The sequence below is a fragment of the Cavia porcellus genome, unplaced genomic scaffold (assembly GCF_034190915.1).
Source record: "Cavia porcellus strain 051 isolate PalLab524CR breed Dunkin Hartley unplaced genomic scaffold, mCavPor4.1 scaffold_1, whole genome shotgun sequence".
Lineage (NCBI taxonomy): Eukaryota > Metazoa > Chordata > Mammalia > Rodentia > Caviidae > Cavia > Cavia porcellus.
The window spans coordinates 174,902,629-174,929,961 of NW_026947484.1; the positions used below are offsets into that span (position 1 = coordinate 174,902,629).

At 38.7% G+C, this 27,333-nt stretch overlaps 1 protein-coding gene across 5 annotated transcripts; it reads right to left on the reverse strand.

The window, feature by feature from the left end:
* LOC100721399 (zinc finger protein 37 homolog) lies at positions 1-27,333 on the reverse strand. Of its 5 annotated transcripts, none has more exons than XR_010051412.1 (5): positions 27,127-27,333; positions 22,292-22,418; positions 21,858-21,992; positions 12,249-16,004; positions 1-3,355 (listed from the first exon to the last, which is right to left on the reverse strand). XR_010051412.1 is itself a non-coding variant. In XM_063260616.1 (4 exons), the coding sequence occupies exon 4, from the start codon at positions 15,721-15,723 to the stop codon at positions 14,776-14,778; it is 948 nt and encodes a 315-aa protein (XP_063116686.1). In that variant the 5' UTR covers positions 15,724-16,004; positions 21,858-21,992; positions 22,292-22,418; positions 27,127-27,333; the 3' UTR covers positions 11,921-14,775. The 5 variants fall into 4 exon arrangements, 3 of the variants coding, with proteins under 3 accessions (XP_063116686.1, XP_003463873.3, XP_063116695.1); XR_010051414.1 differs by lacking the exon at positions 1-3,355 and having other exon boundaries at positions 11,921-12,873; positions 15,759-16,004; XM_063260616.1 differs by lacking the exon at positions 1-3,355 and having other exon boundaries at positions 11,921-16,004.

A 27,333-nucleotide genomic window follows, 5' to 3' on the forward strand; every position in this document is an offset into this window, starting at 1 on the left:
TCACAATTCATTTTCAGTTTTTAATAAAATAGCATACAGAAGAAACACATTTCTGTTACATATGTAATTGTAGAACCAGCTTGCCTCCCTGGTTAGCAGCTGTGGTGTGGCAGACTGCAGCTGTCCCAGGGCAAGAACCACCAGCAACTCCTGAGATCCTCCTCATGTTGGAACTTAGGACACTGGAAAATCAAGCAACCAGCTCACCCCTCTGCTAAGCAGTAGTGAGCCTACTGCACACGGGCTGAGAATCAAACATCCCACCTCTCCTCCTCCCCTGTTAGCAAATGGGAGCCAGAGATCTGAGCATCTCTTGGGAGTTTGACCATAGGCAGTATACCAAATAAGTGGGATTCCCTTCTACCATCTCTTTGAAAGCAAATATTTTTATCATTTTCTTTGCTTTATTCTGTTTAATGGTATTGCTCTATTCAATACTCTGTTTTGATAAGTTCTATAATGTTCTGTATTTCATTTTATTTTGATATACCTGATTGAAAGAACAACTATTGTGAAGATAACGAGATATACTTGTGATACCTATTAGTGTTATCCCGGTAACCTACTGTGAAGTTCTGTACCAATTTCACTGCACTGTCTCAATTGGCTTTGTTCTGTCTTGTTCTGTTGTATTTTATTACCTTCAAAATAAGAAAACGTTTTTAAAAATTATGTTAATAAATGGGCTTGTGTTTGACAAGTCTTTTGTGAATTCAACAAGCTCAATACCATATAGTTCAGATTCATGATCATTCATGAAAAAGCACAGAAACTTTTGTAATCTGTCAGACATTATAAAGTTGGCTCAGTGATATTCTTAAAGTGTTGATTTATGCATATTAAAATATTTTAATTGTGAAAATAAATACACATATATGATAAATATTTAAACAATATACTAAAAAAAGAGGTCTCATTCCCAACCCAGACAATACTTCCATACTCCTGTGCCTGTTTAAGTTTGTTCTGGACTTTTTAAACAAAATCTATTCATATACAAATATATTTATACATACATACATATATACACACATGTGCAAAGAGACAGGTAAAAATATGTCCTTTCAGCCAAAAATAGGAACATAATGCATACATGGTTCAGTAATCCATTTTTAAACACTCACTACCAGTACATTTGCATCTTTAGCTGTTTTTTTATTTACTTTTTCTTAATTTTCTGTTTACTTTTACATTAATACAAACTATTTGCTGCTATGTAGAATCCAATTTAGACATTAATTTAAAAAAATATGGATACAATATAAAAGAGGCTTATACAAATGACCACCCTTTTCATACAAAGCAATATACAAATATGAAAATTCAATTCTAATGTGGTGCTGAAGGACACAAGACCTAAGCAACCCAAATTGCTAGTAGATACAAATTGCTTCATTATTGTATTGATTACTCAACATTTAAAGCTTTGTATTTCAACCTAAACATGTAGATCACTTATAATTTTTTTCAAGGAATATTTTCGCTGGGTGTGGAGGCACATGTCTGTACTTCTAGCACTCAGGAAACTGAGGCAGGAGGATTACCACAAATTCAAAGTCAGCATGTGCTACACAGCGACTTTAAGGCCAGCCTGACTATATAGTTAAGATCTACTTTTTGAAAATTTTTCTGTAAAGTATTTGGTCCCACATTACATTTCTTATTTCTATCCACTGCTTCTATATGAAAGTCCACTTTCAATTTCAAATGTATAACATGGTGTGACTTCTCACCATGAAGTAAAACTTGTTACAGGTTTCCTAATATTCTTTAAGTTTACAATACATGTTTCTAACATTAAACACAACAGTTTTCCATTATCAGATTTCCACAACTGATTTCATTCATGAGTTTTTTCAATGAGTTTTCATGTGCTTGATAAGTGATGCATTTTGTTTGAAGGTTTTCCCACATTCATTACATTCATAGGGTTTCTCTCCTGTGTGGGATCTCTGATGTATAACGAGTTGTGACATTGCATTGAAAGTTTTTCCACATTCATTGCATTCATACGGTTTCTCACCTGTGTGAGTTCTTTCATGTACAATGAGATGTGACTTTTGGCTAAAAGCTTTCCCACATTCATTACATTCATATGGTTTCTCCCCGGTATGAACTCTCTGATGTTGAGTAAGACCTTCAATTTGTTTAAAGGCCTTCCCACACTGATTACATTCGAAGGGATTTTCACCAGTATGGGTTCTCATATGGTAAGTAAGAGATGAGCTATGTCCAAAGGCTTTTCCACATTCATCACATTTATAAGGTTTCTCTTTTGTATGAGTTCTTTGATGTATAATGAGGTGTGACTTTTTGCTGAATGTTTTCCCACACTCATCACATTCGAAAGGTTTCTCACCTGTATGAATTCGCATATGTTTTGTCAGGGATGAACTATACTTAAAACCTTTGCCACATTCATTACATTCATATGGTATTTCACCTGTATGAGTTCTCACATGTTCAGTAAGAGATGAGTTATACCTAAAAGATTTTCCACATTCCTTACATTCATAAGGCTTTTCACCTGTATGAGATCTCACATGTTGGATAAGGTTTGAGCTGTGTCTAAAAGTTTTTCCACATTCAGTACATTCATAGGGCTTTTCCCCAGTATGAATTCTTAGGTGGTCAGTAAGGGCATGTTTATGACCATGGGCTTTGCCACATTGAACACATTCATATGGCTTTTCTCCAGTGTGAGTTCTCTGATGTACAACAAGGTGAGACTTCTGGCTAAAGGCAATTCCACATTCATTGCATTCATAGGGTTTCTCTCCTGTATGTGTTCTGTGGTGGTCAATAAGTCCTTGTTTATGGCTGAGAACCTTGCCACATTGATCACACTCATAGGGTTTCACAGAAGCTTAAGTTTTTTCAGTCTTAGTAGATGATGTCTCATGTTTCTCTCCCATTTGGATTTTGTCTTTCTTAGTACAGGATGAATGATGATCATATAATTTCTTTTGTTTCTTGCCAGTTTGAGTTTTGTCACACTTATCAGAAGTATGGTTGGATAATTTATCAAGTTTCTTTCCAGTTTGATTTTTGTCTTTCTTTGTATCAGATAAGCTATGCTTTAATGCCTTCTTGTGTTCTTTAGCAATATCAGGTTTGTTTCTTGCAGAGTTTTTTACATGACCAAGTGAGTCTACATTCTGTTTCAAATCCTTTCCATGTGAATCAAATTTAAACTTTTTCTGTGAAGGACTAAGTTTTGTACTCACATTTTTTTTCTCCAATGAAATACACTCACCGCCTTTCTTCTTAGTTGGAGTTTTCTGGAATGCACATTCCCTAATGTGTTTGTCTTGAGATTTCTCATTATTCTTTAGCTGGTCATCTTGATGAACTTCTAAAATAGAATTTAATGATATATTCTCATGAATTTTCAAACATTCATATAACTTCTTTATAAGATTTAGAAATAATTTGCTACTAGGTGGAAAGAACTATCATGAAGAAATGTCTATATCATCTTAGATTTGAGGAGACAAATGTTGCAGTAAAGCCAAGAAATAAAAATTGTTAACAGTGATTAGAATCAGGTTTGACTGCTTAAAAATATGACCCTGAAACCTTGGATCAAAGATGAAATAAACACAAGGACTACTATAGTTCGTATCTAGATCTCCCCATAAAACCTGAGGTGGTCATACGTAGGACTTTTCAGAGACTGGATCTGGAGCTAGATGTGGAGTGTGTGATGCTGTGATCAAGGGTGTTTGATTACTAAATTAATCTACTTACTGGTTTTCCATAGTTCTAGGTATGGATGGGGATGTAACTCAGCAGCACAAGTACCTGCCTGGCAAGTGCAAGGTCCTAAATTCAATTCCCAGTACCAAAAAGTCTGCATAGCTCTGGGTGTGGATAATGGAAAGCCCTAAGCTGGATGTGAGTACTATCCACCCTAAGGCCATGTAGCCTGGATAGAATATAGGGAGCAGAAAGAGGTCTGCTGCTTTTCTGCTTCACTCTTTGCTGCCTTCTACCCAGCATGAACTGTTTGTCCTCTGTGATGGCCCTCTGCCATGCCACCCTGCCTTGAAGCCAGCCAACCAAGACCTGAAACTACTACAAATTGTGAGCTATAATAAACTTTCCTCGTCTAACTTTGGGTATCCAGTATTTTTGTCTCAGCACTGAGGAAAGTAACTAAGCCAAGAATATTAATCAGAGAATAAATGAAGCTAAAAGACCTTGGGAATATAGCCAATATATTCTGAATCTCTCCTCAACCATAGATGCCCAGATCTAAAAAATACCAGTTTATGCATAATATTTAGTGCCCATGGCTTGTACTATATTACTCTACCTCTCCATATTCAGTTGTAAACACATCTGGTTCAATCCAATATATCCAATGAGACTCTTCCTCTCAAAAATGTAGCAGACTCTGATTAGGCACAGTAGCAAGAATTTGTAATCCCAGCTACTTGGGAGGGTGATAGAGAAGCATTACAAGCTTGAGACAAGCATGGGAAACTTAATGAGAAATTATGTCAAACTAAGAATTTAAAACACCTGGGGGTTTAACTAGTGGTAGAGTGTTTGCCTAGCATGTATGAGGTCCAATTCTCAATATCACCAAAATAAATTTAACTTCATTGGGTTTCCACTCACTGCTTAAATTTTAAAAATTATACACGACAAGCACTAGTAAAGCCACAAATTCACTATATGACCAAAAACTCCTCAGGGCAAAGAATGAAGCACATACACATAGAGAAGCAGAAATATAACATTTTATATGCTTAAATACACCACTTGTACTTTAATTCCCAGTGGCCTCCTAGTTCCCTGTTCCAGTTCTTTGTAAGATCTGGTTAAAATATCTCCCCTTAGATTATAAGAGAAACACTGTAGAGAGGCTACACTGACTCCATTTTGTCCCAGGTACATCCAATCAACAATGTTTTGGGAAAAAGTGCAGGCCTTGAAACATTCCCCGCACCCCAGTGTAAAACCATGAGGTCCTATAAGGACAAGAAGCAAACAAGTAATATAATCTAAGATTGTGCAATTTGAGTTTCTTTGTTCTTTATCTCAAGAAAAGCTGCTTGTCGCAAATAGATTGGAAAGTTATAACACTTTTGGGCCATGTAAAACTACACAGCTGGGAGGAAGGAAAACCTTGTGGCTTTAGTAAGTAAAGGAGTACAGCTCAAGATCAAGCTCAGAGGTAAAAAAGGTTGAGCAACACTCAGAAAGATAATGGGTTGACCCCCTAATCTAAAAACTAAAGGAGCTAGTGGAACCCAAAACATACAAAGCATCCAGAGAAGGAGAAAAGTGAGAAATTGTCTAAAAAAGGCAGGCAGAGGACATTGTTAATAGTGTATCATGATTTAAAAGTCACAGTAGTCTTATCACTCTGTTTAGTTTGAATTTATTTTGTTCCAGTCTGTCTACTCATATTAGATTTGAGGGCACAGACAGTTATCCCAAAAATAGAAGGTTATACCATGGTAACTATCCTTAATTTCCTATTAACTTAAACTGAAACCCTGTATTACTTACATTGTCTTATTATGACTGATCTTATTTGAAGCTGGTTTGTTAGACTGCTGTTTGCCTTGACTGTTTTTATCCTAATTTGGTATGCTTGATAGTATCAAGTGTAAGAATAGAGGCAACTACTCTGAAGATGACAAGATGTAAAAGATACTCATTCTGGTTTGATTATTAACTGCTTGCAAAGTCCTACAATGTCTCCAAAGTTGTGTTTTTATTAAAATAGCCATGTAACGCTAAGTTCAATTATATTATGTCTGATGATGTAGACAATTCTATTGAAAATAAAAAGAGAAAGCATAGTAATTACTATAAATCACCTAATATTGTGGTCTTATATGTCTTTTTCATTTCATTTTTTTCTAGGAATTTGTTTTGTTAGCTTGTTATGATCTGTTTTCCCTATATTACAGAAAGGAAAGATATATATGTAGAAATTCACACATGGGGAGAATTTTTAAACTATTTACAGGAACAGATTATATAATACAAGATGTAATGAACAGATACTCTGAAGAAGAAGAGACTAAGAAACCCAATGCTAATCCTGTAGCATTATGATATAAAATCTAGCAATACTATTATTCACTGTTCAGAGTGCTATTAGTCTAGTTTCTTATGTTCAATTTCAGCATACGTAAAGATGAGGACACCTTCTACAAACAGAATGAGAGACATTATGGCAGTCATTATTGACTTCCCCAATGTCAGGTCTTGACGACCTAAAAGGCCTTCATCATCCTATAATGATTTGATTAGTTCTATTATTTTCATTATGTATTCACTGTGTGTGAAGATGGGGACAACTATTTGGAAGAAAACTAGAGACAATAAGATAGACAGTGAAGATCTGCAGTGGAGTTGCTTTGAAATCTGTGTTTCTTTAAATTGTTTCCTTATGATCTGTTTTGTTCTATTTTGTTATATTTAATCTTATCCTCTTTAAAATAAAAAAAAATCAAAAAAAGTAAAAAAATTTAAAAAATCAATAAAAGCTGCCTGTTTATGCTGGCCAGGCAGCAGCCATTAGTATGTATGACATTTTATTTTCCTTTTGTTTGCAAAACTCCAACAATACACCCATGACCTAATCAGAATTCCTGTTTAAAAATGCTAACTAAAGTAAACCAGAAAAGAAAAGGTGAGTCTACTAAGGAAACTAATATATGACTGAGGAAATAAACAGAAAAAGGTGTTCCACTGCTGCTTATTCCAATGCTACTGCATTGTTGTGAAGAAGAAGAAGAAGAAGAAGAAGAAGAAGAAGAAGAAGAAGAAGAAGAAGAAGAAGAAGAAAAGGAGGAAGAGGAAGAAGAAGAATAAGAAGAATAAAAGAGGAAGAAGAAGGAGAGGAAGAGGCAGAAAAAGAAGAGGAAGAAGAAGATGCAGTAGTAGTAGCAGCAGCAGCAGTACCCTACAATTCCTCAGTTCTCTGATGACTTTACAAAATGATACAATTCACAGAAAAGAGCTCAGCAAACAAACCCCACAGCATCTGGATTTACAGTGCACATGCACTCCAACAGTTTGTCATGGAACAGTTTGTTCTCGTCTAGTCATGACCACTGCTGATTCTAAATGCTAAGTCTATCCCCACCTCAAAGTAGCTGCACACATTCTTACCCTATACATTACAGAATTACATATTTTGAATCATATTCTCAACACTATCTCCCTTCTCTAAGACCATCACCCATATTCACAGGTATAGGCAGACATATTCACAATGTATGATCCAACTTCTGGTTGAAAGCAGTTATTGAACAGTGGTAAATACCAGTCCTTAAGTGGTTCAATAATATTTTTCTTCTAAGAAATTGGGGCTGAAGGGACTGGGGATTTAGCTCAGTGGCATAAGCGCCTGCCTTGTAAGCAGGCAGTTGTGAGTTGGATCCCTGGTACCAATAAAAAAAAAGGAAGAAATTGGGGCTGAAATAACACTTGTGCTAGCTAAACATGGATATCATATGTGTAAACCTATAAATTTAAGAACTAAGGCTGCCATTTGGGGGTGGTCTTTTTTCAGTTACATGTATAGAAAAGCAGATAAAGCTTCAAAGTGAGAATTAAAAACACTAAAAGAGTCCCCACAATCTGAAAAAGCAAAGGAAAAAAAAGTGAACAGCCACTCTTGTGGTAAAGGGAAAATAGGAAAAAGTACAAATTGGACTTGATGAACAGACAGTCAGGAAATACTATCACTTTAATGATGAACATTTAAGAGATCAGCTTCTATGGAGTAGAAGGTGTTAGTAGAAGGTGTGAGTAGAAGGTGTTTAGGAGGTTTTGTGAGATGTAGCACCCTAGGAGAAAAAGTGTAACAGAATCTCCTCCTAAGTATCATGACAAGGCCAGGTTCTCCAACGCCACGGATGATGGGGAAGATGAGGGCAAATTCTTTTGAGGGTAAAAGGATCAAAACTCAAAGCCGCTCTCCCGCCCGGGGCCCAACTACCACCGCTGGGGACTGGAAGGTGAGCATCAAGCCGAGCAGAGGCCGGCCCTGCTGCCATCTCTCCCGCCCAGGGCCCAACTACCACCACTGGGGACCGAAAGGTGCGCATCCAGCCGAGCAGCGCCGGCCCTGCTGCCGCCTCTCCTGCCCGGGGCCCATACTAAGACCACTGGGGACTGGAAACCTGCGCATCCAGCCGAGCGGAGGCCAGCCCTGCTGCTGCCTATCCCGCCCAGGACCCATACCACCACCGCTGGGGACTGGAAGGTGTGCATTCAGCTGAGCAGAGGCCGGTCCTGCTGCCACCTCTCCTGCCCAGGGCCCAACTACCACCACTGGGGGCCGGAAGGTGCGCATCCAGCTGAGCGGAGGTGACTCCATCCGGCCCTGAAACTGTGCAAATTGAGGAAGCTTTAGGTCTACCTGAGAGGAGCCTGGCAAGCCTCTTTTAATCCAAGGGCTCCGCTGCCCAAGGAGGGAGCTACTATAAGAGGAATCCCAAGAGCACAGGATGTCAGAGTCAATTTACAACACAACCAGGGGAAACTCTGAAACAACACTTGAAACACAGTAATATAGGAAAATGACAAAACAAAAGACCAAAATGCAATCTCAAACACCCAACCGATCCCCCCAAGAAAGCCTAGGAGCCATGTACATAGAAGAAAATAGATGCCATATACCTGAAATACCTGAAACAATAGTAATAGAAATAAAGAAGCAGCTCCGGGAAGCTTTGAAAGAATTCAAACTAGAAATAATATATCAGGTAAAAGAAGAAATAATAAAAGAAATGAAGGAGATGCTGAACATATCTAAAGAAGACACAGATAAAAAATTGGAGGAACTAAACAAAAGGATAGAGTCTCTGGATGAAAAATATAAGAAACAAACAGAATATATAAAACAGATGCAAAGAGATATACAGGAAATCAAAAGCAACACTGAAAGTTGTAAAAGCCACCTCAATGAATGCAAAGAGAATTTCGGATCTCGAAGACAAGATTGCAGCCAGTGAACAGGAACGGAAAGATCTTTTAAAAATAACAAGAAATCAAGAAATAACAATACAACACCTGCAAGATGATGCAAAGAAAAACAACATCAGGTTGATAGGGATAAATGAAAAAGGAGACAATACAAAGGATATCAAGAGGATATTTAGAGAAGTAATTGCTGAAAACTTTCCAAACATGAAATTGGAAACTGACATCAGGATCAATGAGGCATATAGAACCACAAATAGCCATAGCCAAAATAAAACTACACCCAGACATATAATAATCACCATTCCAGAAATCGAACAAAAGAATAGAATATTAAAAGCTGTCAGAGATAAAAGACAGATCACCTATAAAGGAAAACCCATCAGAATAACAGCAGACTTCTCAACACAAACAATAAAGGCAAGAAGAGCATGGAGTGAAGTATTTCAGACCCTAAAGGAAAATGATTTCCAACCTAGACTGATGTACCCTGAAAAACTGTCCTTCAAAATTGATGGAGAAAGAAGATACTTCCACGACAAAGAACAGCTGAAGAAATTCATGATCACCAAGCCAATCCTGTGAAGAATACTGAAAGACAGTCTAGATACACTTAAGAAAAAACCACTTAACAAAGCAGACAATTAAATAGAACAGAAAGATAAAGGTGCAACAGCAGAAATATAACATGTCACTAATAAACCAATATATAACACTTATAACCATTAATGTAAATGGTCTCAATGCACTAATTAAAAGAAATACACTGGCAGAATGGATCAAGAAACAAAATCCAACCATATGCTGTCTACAAGAAACCCATCTAACCCAAAAGGATACTCACAGACTGAAAGTCAAAGGATGGAAAACAATACTTCATGCAACAGGAACCCCCCAAAAAAGCGAGGGTAGCTATTCTGTTTGCAGACAATGTGAACTTCAAACCAATAATGATCAGAAGAGACAAAGCAGGTCACTACATACTGGTTATGGGAAAACTTCAAGAGGAAGAGATAACTATCTTAAATATATATGCACCAAATTCCAAAGCACCCAGTTATATAAAACAAGTAATATCAGAAATGAAAAACCAAATTAGCAGTAATACAATTATAACAGGAGATTTTAACACACCATTGACACCAATGGACAGACAAACAGGACAGAAAATCAGCAAAGAGATAAAAGAACTGAATTACACCTGTGAACAAATGGAATTGATAGACATATACAGAGTATTCCGCCCAACAACAACAGAATACACCTTTTTCTTAGCAGTACAAGGGTCATTCTCTAAAATAGACCATATATTAACTCATAGAACATATTTAAAGAAATGCAAAAGAGTTGAAATCATCCCCTGCATGTTATCAGGTCATAGCGCTATGAAATTAGTAATTAATGATAAAAGATACTGCAAAAATCCCATAAAAACATGGAAATTGAATAACACACACTTGAGTAATCAGTGGGTCACAGAGGAAATTAAACAATACCTACAAACTAATGAAAACACATATACAACTTACCGGAATCTGTGGGTTGCAATGAAAGCTGTCCTTAGAGGGAAATTTATTGCACTGAGTTCCCACATCAGGAAAACAGAACAAATACAAATAAATAACCTGATGCTACACCTCAAACAGTAGAAAAAGAAGAGCAAGTCAAGCCCAAAGCCAAAAGAAGAGAGGAAATTATAAAAGTCAGAGCAGAAATCAATGCAATAGAGACTAAGAAAACAATACAAAGAATCAATGAATCAAAGAGTTAGTTCTTTGAAAGAATAAATAAAATTGATAAGCCCCTAGCTAACCTTATTTTAAAAAGGGAAGAAAAAGCTCAAATTCATGCAATAAGGAATGAAAAAGGTGAAATCACTACAGACCCAAGAGAAATACAGAAGATCATCAACACCTATATCAAAAACCTCTACTCTCAAAGGTTAGATAACACAGAAGAAATAGACAGATTTCTAGAAGCATATGAAGTACCAAAGCTAGGTCAAGAAGAAGTAAAACTGCTGAATAACCCAATTTCTATTCATGAAACCGAAAATGTAATTAAGTCATTACGTACAAAGAAGAGCCCAGGCCCAGATGGATTCACTGCAGAATTCTACAAGAAATACAACGAGGACCTAATGCCGACACTCCTCAAACTCTTCAATGAAATTGAAAGGGAAGCATTCCTTCCTAAGTCATTCCTGGAAGCAAATATTACTTACTCTAGTACCAAAACCTGAGAAAGACCCAACTGAAAAAGAGAACTACAGACCAGTCTCCCTAATGAACACAGATGCAAAGATCCTCAATAAAATATTGGCAAATAGGATGCAGCAATTCATCAAGAAGATTATACACCATGACCAAGTGGGATTCATTCCAGGTATGCAGGGATGGTTCAACATACGTAAATCAATAAATGTAATCCACCATATCAATAGAGTCAAAAGTAAGAATCACATGATCATTTCTATAGATGTAGAAAAAGCTTTTGATAAGGTACAACATTCATTTATGATAAGAATGTTACAGAAAATTGGAATAGATGGTTTTTACCTCAACATAATAAAGGCCATCTATGACAAATCAACAGCCACTATCATACTAAATGGCCAATAATTGAAGGCCTTTACTTTAAAATCAGGCACAAGACAAGGATGTCCCCTGTCACCGCTCCTATTTAATATAGTACTGGAAATACTAGCCAGAGCAATTAGACATGAAAGAAAAATAAAAGGTATAAAGATAGGAAAACAAGAAGTTAAATTATCTCTATTTGCAGATGATATGATACTCTACATAGAAGACCCTCAAAACTCCATTGAAAGACTCCTAGATATAATAAATAAATTCAGGAATGTGTGATCCGGCCTGCAGATCAACAAGTTCAGAACTTCTGGAGGGGAAACGGGGATTAAATAAAAGACTTCGGGGAGACAAAAGAGACGAAGGCAAGTTGATGTGATCCAATCAAGCCTCCGGTTTATTCGGAAAATGATCACACCTTTTATAGGCTAAGGGCGGGAGCTGGGACAGGAAGAGGTTAAACAGATGAATACAACAGGGTCACCGTCACATCCGGATACGTGACGTAAGCAGGAGAGGATTATGGTTAATGTAGGCAGACGCAGTGCCCATAGGAGAGACATCGAGGCAGCAATGCCTGTCACTCGGCTCCCTACATCTCCTCCCTTTTTATATTATTTAATTAAGAGTATGGCAGGCCCTGTGAGGACAGTGTCTGTCTTAGGTCAAGGACCTCATTGCATGAACCCAACCAGGCCTTACCCGTCATGGGCTTGCATAACAGCAGTTGGTCCTGTGCCTGTCTTAGGTGGCCGTTGGAATTAACATGCATGTCCTAGTTGCCCGTCTCTGAATGCCTGTCCATTGCTCCAGGGAGTTAGGCCGCATCATCATATGGGCCACTTGTGGGAATTCCTTCCCAGTAGGTTTGTTGATCTGCCATCTCCAGCTGATGATAGTGTACCTGAATGGGCTTTGCCATAAATGCGTCTATCCGGTTATTAATGAACATCATAATCCTCTGAAAAATACAAGAACTCACAGAAATGAGAAACAATAGGTCAGCTAGGGGACCCAAAAGGGGCGCTAGTAAGGGAAAAACTCCCCCCCCCCAAATCAAGGAGAAGGAGTTGACAGCCATTTGTTGGTGTCTCTGTATGAAGTCATTCTCCTACATCTTGGAGGATGCCTTGCATAACACTGGATGCAGTCTATTTGGCTGGTGTATGTTCCTCCAGACTGAGAAGCGCCTCTTCTGCAGTCATGGGGTTCTGTGCATGGCTGTCAGCAGTTGTAGTCTGTTTGGCAGGAGTTGAAATTCACCATGGGTGTGGTGTGGCTCTAGAAGGCTGACTAGGCAGCATAAGGCTCCAGGGAGATGTGTCACCTGTAAGAGAACACAGGGGATTGTGCCTCAGGAAATAACATTATTCCTGGGCGTTACATGGGGTCTTTGAAGAACTGTCTACTTGCTTTACGAGGCGTTCAGGTAGCCATCTAGCTTCTCTATCTTGTTGAGAGTAAACACACACTGAACCTCGTCCCCAGATAAGGACTGGATCAGGGCCATTCCACACATTGGTTAGTGGGTCTCTCCATAAAACAGATGCAAACCGTGTTTGAGTCTGAGTATGCCAAAACCGAGATGCTGCAGAGCAGCCTGAAGCATCCAGGGTCAGAAAATTTAAAATAAAAAGAGCATGTGAAAGGACATTTCTAGGGGACCCCTGGGTGGGGTACCATGTCTCCCTTTTTATTTTATCTATGGTGAATTTAAGAGAACGATGCGCACGTTCAACAATGCCTTGTTCCTGAGGATTATAAGGTATACCTGTGGTGTGGAGGATATTAAGGCTCTTGCAAAATTGAGCAAAGGAGGTACTGGTATAGCCAGGGCCATTATCGGTCTTGAGCTGTTGAGGACATCCCAGAACTGAGAAGGCTGACAGCATATGGGCTATAATGTGTCTAGCAGCTTCTCCAGTCTGGAGAGTGGCAAAAATGAAGCCACTATAAGTGTCAATAATGTGTTCTTTTTGGAGAGACTGATAAATGGACCCACATGAGAGGAGCTTGTTGCCAGAATACTGCTGTGGGGCAAAGCTTTGTATTAAAAATGAGAAACCGTAAAGGCTCATTGTAGTCCATAAAGGAAACAGTTTGCTGAGCAATAGCCTCTTCTACTTTAATGAGCGCTCTCCTGGCATCAGGTGTAAGCTCTCGGGGGGAAGTTGGATCTATGTCTCCCTGAAGCAGCGCATAAAGGGGCTGTAAATCACGTTTTGTTAGTTTTAAAAATGGTATGAGCCAATTAATGTCTCCCAATAGTTTTTGGAAGTCATGAAGTATTCTGAGGCCATCAAGCCTCAGTTGGGGCCTTGAAGAGAGTATTTGAGTGCCACGTAATTGAAAACCCAAGTATGTATATGGATCAGTAAGTTGTACTTTATCAGGGGCTATTTGAAGTCCAGACTCTTGTAAGGCAACCTGTAAGTCCTGGTTTTTTTGTAGAGGACTGAATTTGATTTTTTCTTTTGCATTCACGAGCCGTGTGGCCACTTTGGCCACATTTGAAACAAATGGCATCTTTTTTAGAACGAGAAAGGGATTGTGTTACTATGCAACCTTGTTGTGTTGCAGCCATGGCTAGGCCTTGATAAACTGGCCCAATATCTGTACATAAGCGTATATAACCCGAGAAGTCCTCTTTTTTGCGATGTGGTCCAATTGCAGCCTGACAATCTGAGGTTGCATTTTCATAAGCCAATTGTTTAATCAGGGCAGAGTTTGTTTTTGTGGAGCCGAAAAGACGCTCTGCCGCCTGTAAGAGGCGATCGACAAAGTCCGACAAGGGCTCCTCAGGCTTTTGTTTTATTTGGGTGAGAGATAAAGTAGGCTCACCTCCTGAGGGGAGCCGTTTCAATGCTCTAATGGCTGCCATATTAATCTGGGCAAAGAGGTCCGAATCGAACTGCATTTGGGTCTCTTTTGTGGCAAAATCTCCTGTTCCTGTAAGCATAGCGAGGGTCCAGGGGTTTGGCCGTGTGGCGTTGTCTCTGGCTATGTCCTCGCATTGATCAAAAAATTCAGATCTCCATAATAGATAATTGCCTCCGGAGAGGGTGGCTTTTGCTAAGTCTTTCCACTCATTAGGAATAATCCAACCCTGAGTCAAAGAATCTAGAACTGCAATGGTGTATGCGGCAGTCGGACCATATTGAGAGACTGCGGCCTTTAACTCTTTTAAGGCTGCCATGGTGAGAGGTGTACGTATCCTAACAGCTTGTGGTTAAGTGCCCTCTTCAACATCCCGTGGGGGAGTAAAGGCCTCTGTGACTGGGAAAGCCATTTTAGGCTGGCTGCCAGAGGCAGGCACCATTTTAAGCGCACTACAAGGTGTGCTGGAGGCAGGCTCCATCTCAGGGACACTATAAAACTGTGTAGCTCGGAGGGCCTGCAATTGAATTGAAAGATTTTGGCATTCTTTTTCTAGCTGTATCTGTTTTAAAAGATCTGCTTTTCTTTGCTCTAACTCCACTAATGTGCTAGAAGGTTGAGAGCAGATGCTGAGTGCATCATCATAGTCAGGGGACGGCCTAATAGTGGCTGGTGCTGCAACAGGGTTAGGGTGATATCTAGAGGCTTGTTGTGCTGGTTGTTCCCAGTTGACCTCCTGAGAATCAGAAAGGCTGGGGTCTAAAGGCTTATATGAATACCCAATTGGCCATGGAGGCACAGGGAGTGGCGGGCTGCCATCCTGGGACCTGCTGATCATGTCAACAGGTGGAAGTGGTGGCAGATCACCATGTACGATGACCTCTAACAGGCCATCATTCTCTGCATCTGAGAAATCAGAGGCTTCAGATTTTTCTGAGGATGGTTTTGAGGTAGATTTAATGGAGTCGCGCAAGGCAGCCTCACCTAGTGTAACTGTCTCCTCAACCTGAGGGTCTGCATGCCTCTGGGAAAGCAGCTCAGAGATTAAATTCCAATATGTAAAGGTGGTCACAGGAACCTTTTCTGGACCGAAAACTCTACAATAATCTTTTAAAGCATCTCTTACCCTATTCCACCTCTTGGTATCTATAGAACCCTCTAGGGGGAACCAAGGGCAAACCTTATGAATAAATTGAAAATACTGCAATAATTCTTTTGTTCCAACCCTTATCTCTCTTGTCTTTAATGCCTTTATAAGACCTCCGACAAACACTTTGTGTTCGCTCAATACTTGACCCATGTCTGGGAAGGGAAATGGGGTTGCCGTTCACTCACGTCGGGCAGGATGTCGGGTAGTCGTCTGCGCAGGTCTCGGTACTTAATTTAATGTCCTGTTGCTTTAAGCTTTAATCCTTGATTCAGTTTGCTCACTCCTCAGCCGAGGTCTCTGGTTCAATTCGCTTTCACTTTCAGTTTAAGCTAGCTGTCTCTCGAACGGCTCCCTTGTTAACTTCTCCGTGCCAGGAGCTCCCACGCTGGGCGCCACTTTATCCGGCCTGCAGATCAACCTATTCAGAACTCCTGGAGGGGAAACGGGGATTAAATAAAAGACATAGGGGAGAGAAAAGAGATGAAGGCAAGTTGATGTGATCCAATCAAGCCACTGGTTTATTCGGAAAATGATCACACATTTTATAGGTTAAGGGCGGGAGCTGGGACAGGAAGAGGTTAATCAGATGAATACAACAGGGTCATCGTCACATCCGGATATGTGACATAAGCAGGAGAGGATTATGGTTAATGTAGGCAGATGCAGTGCCCATAGGAGAGACATCGAGGCAGCAATGCCTGTCACTCGGCTCCCTACAAATGTGGTTGGATACCAAATCAATACTCAAAAATCAATAGTATTCTTATATAATAACAACAAAATCACAGAGAGAGAAATAAGAGAAGCCACACCCTTCACACTAGCAACCAAGAAAATGAAATATTTAGAAATTACTCTCACGAAAGAAGTGAAAGACCTATACAGGGAAAATTATAATACGTTGAAAAATGAAATTGAAGATGATCTCAGGAAACGGAAAGACATCCCTTGCTCATGGATAGGAAGAATAAATATTGTGAAAATGGCCATTCTCCCAAAACTGTTTTACAGATTCAATGCAATCCCAATAAAAATACCATCAACATACCACATAGATCTCGAGAAATAAATCCTAAAATTCATCTGGAACCAGAAGAGACCTAGAATAGCAAGGACAGTTCTAAGCAGCAAAGGAAAGGCAGGAGGCATCACAATCCCTGACTTGAAGTTATACTACAAAGCAACTGTAGTAAAATCAACATGGTACTGGAATCAAAACAGAGCCGAAGACCAATGAGATAGATTGGAAGACACAACCACAACTACAAACACACTCAACCACCTCATCTTTGATAAAGGGGCCAAACAGGTTCACTGGAAAAATGACAGTCTCTTTAATAAATGGTGTTGGAAAAACTGGCTCTCCATATGCTGAAAACTAAAACTAGACCCATGCCTGTCACCATATACTAAAATAAAATCTAAATGTATCAAAGATCTAAATATTAAAACAGAAACACTAAATCTATTGGAAGACAAATTGGGTAAAAACCTTGAAGACATAGGAGTAGGTAGAGAATTCATGAACAAGACTCAAACCACATGGGAAATACTTCCCAGAGTCAATAACTGGGATCACATCTTATTAAAAAGTTTCTATACATCGAAAGAAATCTCTAACATAGTGAAAAGAAAACCCACAAACTGGGAAAAAATCCTAGTGAACTGTCCCTCAGACAAAGGACTTCTGTCTAAAACATACAAAGAATTAAAATAAATCAGACCCCCAAAATTCAAAGACCCCATCCAAAAATTGGCATCAGAGATGAATAAACAATTTTCAGATGAAGAAATACAAACGGCAAATAAATATATGAAAAAATGTTCAGCATCACTAGTCATTAGAGAAATGCAAATTAAAAGCACACTGAGATTTCATCTCACTCCTGAAAGAATGGCCAAGATCAAGAAAACCACCAATAACAAATGTTGGAGAGGCTGTGGGGAAAAAGGAACTCTCCTGCACTGTTGGTGGGAGTATAGACTGGTGCAACCATTGTGGAGATCAGTCTGGAGATTTCTTAGAAAGCTGGGACTGGCACCATTTGACCCAGCTATTCCACTCCTAGGCATATTCCCAGAAGAACTGAAAGCATCATACCACAATGATATATGTGCACCCATGTTTATAGCAGCACAATTTGTAATAGCCAGATCTTGGAAACAACCTAAGTGTTGATCAACGGAGGAATGGATAAAAAAGTTGTGGTATTTTTATACAATGGAGTACTACTCAGCTATAAAGAATGATCACATTGAGACATTTATAAATAAATGGATGCAGCTCGAGACCATACTTATAAGTGAAATAAATCAAACTCACTGGTATAAATACCGAATAGTTTCCCTAGTGTAAGAAACGATAAGAATACATGAAAGTACATGGTAATCATGATTCCCTGTCACACTGGTTTGAAGCCATATAATGTTTTCACTCATTACTTGGAATGGTTTTAATTTGGGTGTTTTTATATTATTGTCTGTGATACTACAAATGACTATTTTGAAGAGAATAAGAGCGTAATAGCTAGCGCTGATTTAATATCATCCTGTTTTGAAGCCCCATCAAGTTTTTGTTCATTTGTTTCCATTGGTTCTAACATGTGGTACCTTACTATATGTTAATGTATGTGATAGTATAAGCAAGTTTGTTATAGACAAAGAGATAATATAGAAATTCATATTTGGTTTCTGCTAGCTGGTTCTAAATTCCCTGCAACAATTTCATTCTCTTGAATGGTCTCACACTGTCTTGATAAATTTGATGCTATAGTATACGAAGTTAGACTCAAATATTTCAAGGAAAGAGTCACTATGGTAACTACTATTAATGTCAAGCTATCTGGGGGTGAAACACAATGATGGTTAAATTTTTCGATTCTGACCGGTGTTGTTATGTTGACACGTTCTTTTTTTTTTATCTCAGTCTCCCCACCTTTTTCTTCCCTTTTTTTTAAAAAAATTAATTTATTTCTTAGTATCTTTTAACTAAGGGAAAATTAAATTAAAAATATTGCGATAGATTATAGTAAATTTTTTTGTTTCCCTATTAACCTGATTTGAACCCCTGTAGTGTTCTCCATATCTTGTTCTGACTGATTTTATTATATTCTGTTTCGCTTAATAGCATCAAGTTTGAGGGTACAGGCAACCATTTGGAAGGCAACCAGATATTCTATGATGCCCATTATTATTTCACTATTATCTTCTTTGGAATCCTGTAAGCTCTCCAATGTGGTTTTATTGGTCTTATGTACAGTTTTGTTCAATTCTTTTATACTAGCTGATATAGGCTACTCTTTTTAGGATAACAAGAGGCATAATGGTAACCATTGTTGATCACCTAGTAATCCCCCCCTTATTTTTTTTATTTTTTATCTTATTTTTTATTTATTTATTTTTTTTTCTTCATTTTATGCTATGTCCATCCTCCTGATCTAAATGACTCTGTTTTGCTTTGTCACATTGGGTTTTTCTTTGGTCTGTCTTGTTTTGTTTTTTGTTTTTTGGCCTTTTTTTCAATCTTTTTTCTTTTCCTCTTCAAAGAAAAAGTTAAAAAAAATTGTGGAAGTAATGGAAACTAAAATGCGCGATTGTTAGTGTAAAAAAGAGGAAGGAAAGTGATCTCAAGGATATAACTGCAAGTTTATTTAAATGTGTAGGAAAGGGAACCATATTGCTGAGTTTTTCTTGGATCATTGAACAGAACTGACTGCAATATCACTGTATTAATCTCCACTTTGTATGCTTTAATTTTGTAATCTGGACAGCTGTTTGTGAGTTGATAATGTGTGATCTATTAACTGGTGAACTCTTACTGTATGTTTTTTTCTCTTGAAATTCTGTGTTGCTTCTAGCCTTTTACTGTCTTGCTTCGTTTAGTTTTGTTTTTCTCTTTAAATAAAAAAAAAAAAACTCAAAGCCTTCTTGACATGTTAAAAGAATCTCTTATGATGGGTTGGGCCAGTCACAGCTGACATCTTCCCTTATCAAAAAAAGGTAGAATGCACTAAAAGAAAAATTCACATGAGGGAAAGGAAGAAAATCTGAACTAGAGAACTGATACAATAACAGGGTCACACTGGAGAGAGTAGAGTCTGGCAGTGCATTTGATTAGGGTTAGAAGCTTCTCTTGAATTTGAGATAGCAAGTGAAACATGGATTTTAAGCTAAAACAACTTTTACTTCAGAAACTAAAGTGTGGAACTCACTAGGCCCAGAAAATCATTGGAGTGAACAGAATATTCCTTTCTTAAAGTATCTCCAAAAAGTACATAAAAACCTGAACCCAGGAAAAGTTAGCAGTGATAAAGATGTCACTATGCTTTTTTCCATTGTAACACCATGCGTCAGGAAGAAAAGTCATGGTGGCCAAAACTGTAGTCATTAACAGCTGGCTCAGAAACTCCACTGGAACCTGTTGATTTGTCATTTAAAGGATAGGTCTCTCTTGTCTCAGGAAGTTCATGGGAATTTAGACAAATCAAGATCCAAGAAAATTTTAAAAGACGTGGTAGATCATATGAACATTTGTGTGATGTGAGAACTGATAAAAAACAAAACAAAAAGCAAGTGAGGAGAGTATGGTAACCTGTAGGACACAGAATAGAAGATGAGAGTAGACATTGATAAAACAGGAAAGGTGAAAGGAAACTCTTAATTCATAAATAAAGATAAAGTTTTCAATTTCTAACACCTTAACAAATACACTGTTCTAAAAGCTGTTTGATTGTTCTATAAGCAGAGCAAACAGGAGTCTATAAAGGAATTAGAGATGTTCATTATAAGTCACCAGTGTAGAATCAAGAGTTTACATTTGCATAATAAAGATCTTTTTAAGATAGACAGAAAAAAAGAACAGATAGTAAAAGACAAAACCTTAGGGACACTTCAGCCGAGTGAAAAGGAGGAAAAGATCATGAATAAGTAGTAAAGAAGCACTTAAGAGACAGGATACAGGCAGGGGATTTAGCTCAGCGGCACAAGCACCTGCTGGACAAACACAAGGTCCTGCATTCAATCCCCAGTAAGAAGGAGAGAGAGAGAGAGAGAGAGAGAGAGAGAGAGAGAGAGAGAGAGAGAGAGAGAGAGGATATGATATATTTAAAGTGGTGTAATTAGGTGGACAAGAAGCGCAGGTATGCACCAGAAGGTAAGTAGTGGTAACTTTAGTCAGAAATGTAGACAGAAGCATGGATTCTGCAGAACTTGACTCTAAGGGATAAGGAGAAAATGAACATGGCAGTGTGTTATAGACCATAGGCCTGGAGCATTTCAGAGTCAGAGGAGACAGATAGAAAGTCAGCAAGGGCAGAAGCATCATGCCAAGATACATGGAAATAAGACAGACCTAAGCATGTCTGAATATATACAGACATAACCTGATGCCTTGAGAAACTGAAATGTGGTTAGAGGAAAACTACGCATATAAAGAAAAGAGAATTTTCAAAATACCCACTGCTTTAGATAAGGTAAATAGGAATAAGATTACGAGAAGTGCTAAGAGGTCATCTGCAAGCTGAGCAATGGAGCACATGGTAAAGGAAATAATACTACATGGAGAAATCAGGCATCTGAAGGGCTGGTACTGAAGGTATAGAGCTCTGATTTCCACCTTTTTCCCTGTCACAATCTGAATGGTATAATGAATTGTATTATTGTACCCTATGGAAGGAAAATCCCTTCCAGTTCCTCCCTAATGCATGACCATTTGAATTACAGCACCCCTCTCCATGGAAAGATTATACACTCCTAGCCTGTTGAACTCAGTGGTGGCCAGATGCCTTTTGCTGACCAATAAAATGAGAGCTGGAAGGGATTTCAACCCTGTTATAAGCAGTGACTTCAAAAGCTATCATGTGGTTGGTTACATCACTCCCTTTTCCCTCTGCTATGAGACCAAAATTTGCCAAGGAGGAAATACTTTTCCAGCTTAGGTCCTCAGTAAACTGAGGAATTTGAGATTGTTCCTTAAAAAGCAAAATTGAGTCTAAGCTGACTGATAGGAATTATATAATCAAACTCCCATAATCAACACTGGCTTGCTAGTAGAGTTGACCCCACATGAGAACCTCTTATATGCCAATTCATAGAACGAAGAGATACTAGAATCTCCAAGCTTGGGAAATCTTTGTACTTTGAATTCTTCTTTCCCTATGAGATTATTATATCTTTCCACTGCTATTTCCTGGGTAAGAAAAACTTGTCTGTGGTCTTTAAGAAGAATTTAAGAATAAATAATTCTTTGAAGAATTTCAGATATCACCAAGAAACCAAAAACTTACTTCCACTGGCTCCTGTTTGCTTGGGTCTTGCTAGTTTACTTGGATGGGTTTGACTGGGTCTTTTCCTCTTCCCTGACCATGGCTTTTCGCCTTTTTCTAACTTGCTGATCATGTCTGGTTTGGGAGCTTGATACCCTGTTCATAGGAAATGGTAGAAATTTAGTGTTAGAACAATAATCTCAGAAATCAAGTCCTACTGTTTGCACTTCAGGGTCTTTTAAGAATACATAGCTCCTGAAGTTTCACAATGTAGAAGCTCATGTCCTTCAACTGAGTAGACCTTCTATTTGGAGACAGTGGTACAAATATCCTGTCCTGTACCCAAAAGAGATTAAACCTCTCTGACCCCTAAAAATCGAAGCCAAACTCATTAAAGACTTCAGGAAGAAATCAACATAATGAACACAGTTTGAACTGCAAGGGACTGTCCTTACCCGTTGAGGCTAGGTTGGTATAGTTCTCCAGCATCACATCCTTGTACAAGTCCCTTTGAGCAGGATCCAGTTTCTCCCATTCCTTCTGAGTAAAGGCCATAGTCACATCTTTGAGCGTCACTGATCCCTGTAATAACATAGTCCTGTTCAGTTTTACCCATATTCTATGAATGATTTGGACAAGATAATTTGTCTGTATCTTGACCACTCACTGCTGACTACATGGTTTATAGCAGTGGTGTGTATCAGTGGCACACACACTGCCACTAGCTGTTTGTTATCACCAAACACTCTAAAAGGTTTGCCATTGTTGGTCTATAGGATACCTATCCTCTGCCTAATGAAGTACTTTTTAAAAGAAATAAAAACTAACATATTTTCCTATTATAAATGTATTTATTTAAAAGAATAAAATCATATGAATATTAGAAGAAAGAAAGAAAGAAAGAAACAAAGAAAGAAAGAAAGAAAGACAGAAAGAAAGAAAGAGAGAGAAAGAAAGGAGGGAGGGAGAGGTGAAAGGGAGGGACAAAGTCTTTATCTTCTCTTCTATAACAATAGATAACTAAAGGCTATGAAGCAGTATCTACACTACAGAGTTTTAATGTAAAAGAATCAAGACTTTTGATTTTTATAATCAGTTGAAAAATAATTTTGCTTAGAAGCAAAAGTAAAACATCTTAGGAATGAACAGATACAGAAATTACACTACCTACATGCTTTAGATGTGAAGAAAGAGTGAGAGAGGAAAGGGGAGAGAAGCAGGGAAAGAGGAAAAAGGAAATCTTTAAAAGAAAAATTCAATCAGAATAAAATCTCAATTTAAGAAAGACTAAATATATGACAAAGCTCCGAATAGTAGTAAAGCCAGTATCATGTCTAGTTCAATCTAAGTACCTTAATAATCTGCTTATGGAACTGTCATAACAATATTGTTAAAATCAAGAAATATTATATAAAAAAAATAAAAAAGAATGTTACTGGGAGGAGTTGGAGGCAGAGGGGAAACTAAAGCATGATGAAGCTTTATAATAATGCAAGTGAGTGGAGGAGCTATTGGAGAATTTTGATACCAATAATACAGATTTAAATATGTTTATTTGACACTTAAAGATAATCTCTTACCCTTGCAGGCCACCAATCATGCATGCATCACTAATCCCTGTCAACCTCTTTAGCCATTTCTGTCACCTGTTTGTTTTAACTAAAATTAACCTGAGGACCCTGCTTCTTTGGAGTAGTCTCAAGTGGAAGTTGTCTTTTTGAATTTCCCATGATCTATGTACTTCAGGATCTGAAGATGAGGTAAATGATTACCTGAACTATTTCTCAAATCATCTTCAAAATCCCTTTAGAGTTATCACCAGACTTTAACCACTAGTTTCTCTTGATTCAATGACTTAATGTGAGTCATCATGTGGCTGTATTCATAGATTCAAGATTTATTACAGCAAAAGAATTCAGAACAAAATCAGCTAATCATCACACGATGAATTCCAGACAAAATCAGCACAAGCATTCCAGGGACCCCTCCCATTGGAGTCATATGGGATATGTTTCATTCTTCCAGAAGTGAGTTTTGGCAATACATCTAAAATGTAGTCTAAAGGCAACAGTTAAGCTAGACTTTCAGCCTGATTGGCTAAGGACTGAAAAGGACCAATTCAACAAAGCCAGCATCTCTACAGGTGACCTCCTGAGAGCACTGAACAAGGCTTTGGTTTTACTTTTATGTTGTTTCTACAGGAAAATGTCTCACTGCTGAGCAACACCAACTGAAATGATTACAGAACAGAAGCAGAGCAGTGGTTAGAGGGAATGGGAATCTCCAGCAGGACTTTCCAGGGCCATTCTACTCTGCTGACATCATAGTACAACTGTCTCTGTACATAACTATGATCATAACCACCAGCTTTCACAGGGAGCTTAGCTGTACTGTTAACCCATAGTTGCCCACTTTCACCCCAAGAGGTAGTTTCTTTCTCACTACTACTTATCCCGAGGAAATGAACCTTTCATTTGTCCAGAATGATCACCTCAAATCATCTCTTTAAGCAAATCTGAAACTACTACTTTGCCACTCTCAGCTAATGAATTTGTTTTATATTTCAAAAAGAAAATAAATTCAAACAAGAAGTACCTTGCTGTGCTATCACCAATTCCAAACCCTCATGAAGTATACCTTCCCTTCTGTTGAAATGAAAAGAATTTTTCCTTCTTCTCTCACCTAAGTCTAGTTTCTCTATTTGCACTCTCCATCCCAGCCCCAGCTGCATTCTCAAGAGGTAATTCCCTGCAATTACCTCTTTCTCTTTTATATCATCTACTTCTCCCTTTTCCTGGGATCACTTCCAGTGATGTTGAAAGTTGCGTTAATGTTATTAATTTAAAGAAAACCCTCTCTTGACTTCATTCCCCATTTAATGTGCATTGCTTTCCTTCCTTTACCAGCAAAACTCTCCATAATCATTATCTTTTCTATTTCTACCTTAGTATCTTTAACTCAATCCAATGGGATTTTATTTTCATCACCCCCCTGACAGAACTCTAATCCACTGAAATAATCTTTGAGCTACATCTTAGCAAAGTCAAGTTCTCCACGGTCATATTTTGGAACTCATAAGAGCATATGATGATTACTTTCATTATCCTGAAAAGCATTCTTCTCCAAGATTCTCTGATACCGTACCTGCACAGTTTTCCTCCTATCTCAGTGACCATACCTCATTCTCCTTCTGGCTTTTGTCCTCTGAATGCAAAAGTGACTCAGGTTTCATCCTTATACCTCTTTTGTTCCCCTATCTGCCTTCTCTTTCTACATGATGTGAGTCAATCTTGAACTATCATCTTTATCCTGCAAAATTTCAAATACAGTTCCCTAGCCCAGGCCACTCTTACGTTCTATATCATATATCTAATGGCTAGTCAACATCTCTACTTGGATATATACTGAGCAATTTGACTGGGTAAAACAGAATCACTTCATGAACCCTTCTCATTTCCTTTTACCACTCTGGTCTTCAACACTACTAACGTTTCTCAGAACATAGAATCATCATCCATCCCATTCCTGAGTCCAGAAGTCTAGATATAAAGCCTGATTCCCCTCTTCCTTTATGATCCATATCAATTATCAGTAAGTCCTACAAGCTTATACCCAGATGGATTCTGAAACTGATTTCATCTTTCCGCTACAACCTACTCTAAACCATTGTCAACTATTCCTTCTAACTACTGTTGTAAGCTTCTAACTGATTTTCTTGTACCTACTTTGACCTTTTGCAGTCCATCTTTCTCAGAGTGGGCATGGTGTTTTTTTTTTTTTTAAATATCAATCACACCAGAGGGCCTCTGCTTAAATTCCATAGTTTCTCAATACTTTCTCACTGTAATTATAGTAAAATTCAAAGTCTGATGCTAGTCACTAAGATCTGATAATCTTATCATTTTGACCTCACATCTTTCTACTTTCCCTCTGAATATGATCCAACAACATTAATCCTCCCCGTTTCTTACGCACACCAAGTTCACTCCTACCTCAAGCCCTTAGAACCTGGTATTCCTTCTACCTTCAACACTATTTCTTCAAAATTCTGCATGGCAATCTCCTTGTCGTCATTTATGTTGAGCCTAATTGTCATTTCTTTACAAAGGTTTTCCAAGACTAACTTTGCTAAAATCATACACTCCCTAATTCTAATAACTCTCTACGTTATTTCTTTTACTTTCTTCATAGTACTTACTACTGCTTGGAATTATCTTGTTTATTTTTGATTGTCCCTATTGTGAGACTGCAAAAATATAGAGGGAGAGATTATGGCTCTGTTCCTAGTGTATCCAGCACTTAAAACACTCCTTGGCACCAAATAAGTATTCATTTTACAGTATGTTCCTACAGGTTTCCAAACATTGACATCCAAATGTTCATCAACCACTAACCTTTGCAAACTTCCAGTACTTTATGGAACCCTACTACTATTTCCCAAATAGTTTTATCACAGATCAATCATTAATCTCCAGAACCCTTCAATCACTGATCCCTAACAAATCTTCCATCACTAAACACTGCAATCCCTAAATCCCCAGTCCCTTCAGGATCCTAAATCACAGAACAGTAGAGGACCTTTAATCATCAGCTCCTACTAAACCACCTCATCACTAAAAGCTCAGTGAACACCACCTAATTATCACTGATCATCTTTTCTCCCCAAATGACTTACAATTCTCTGCTATATCCACAGACATCTCAAAACTGACTCCCTAGGTTACACAAGCCACTATCCCACCCTATACCCAGGCTCCCCCATACCCATCTGAGCACACTAATCCCTGACTCTCAGCGACTCCCAATCAGACTTCCACAAACAGTACTGTCACTGACCCGCCAAGGCCTCAACCTCTGGTCTGGTCCTCTCCAGCTCTCCTTGTCCAGCCCCTTGAACTCCTCAACACTGCCCCCTTCCACAGTCCAGTCTCTAATCTCCACAGGTACCTGCAATCGCAGATTGCCACTGACATTCTAAATCCCTAAGCCTCACAGATCTTCCAACCTCTAACACATCACGAATGCCACTTCGGATCCCCCAGGTGTCCCAATCCTGACCTGTCAGTGCTTCAGCCATCACTATCTGCGCAGATCCCTCAAAATCAGCAGTCCATCCCTGACTCCACACACCCCTACCCTGGCACCGGCCCAAATCCCTCGGAACCCTGACCTCCCCAAAGACTCTCCCTCGGCGACAGCAATTCCCAAATGTTACCTTCACAAGCTACGGAAACCTGCCAATTACTGACCATCTGAGATTCAAACTGCCCCGACCCATTACTGCACTCACCGCGCCGCTGCACTCGGATTCAGATGCAGCCATCTCGGGCAGATGCCCGGCCTCGACCTTGTTGGCCGTTCCCACACTTCTGGTCCACAATCGCTGGCTCTGTCAGGATCCTGTTGCAACTGGAGGCCGATATGGCGCCCACCACCAGAGCGACCGCGGTCGTGCCGCAGCTGCAATGGCGGCTCCCACGGTGCCTGTGGGTGCGGC

Bases quoted from the DNA above. Each gene is read 5' to 3' on its own strand.
- LOC100721399 (XM_063260616.1), bottom strand. From the start codon at position 15,723: ATGGGTCAAGTATTGAGCGAACACAAAGTGTTTGTCGGAGGTCTTATA.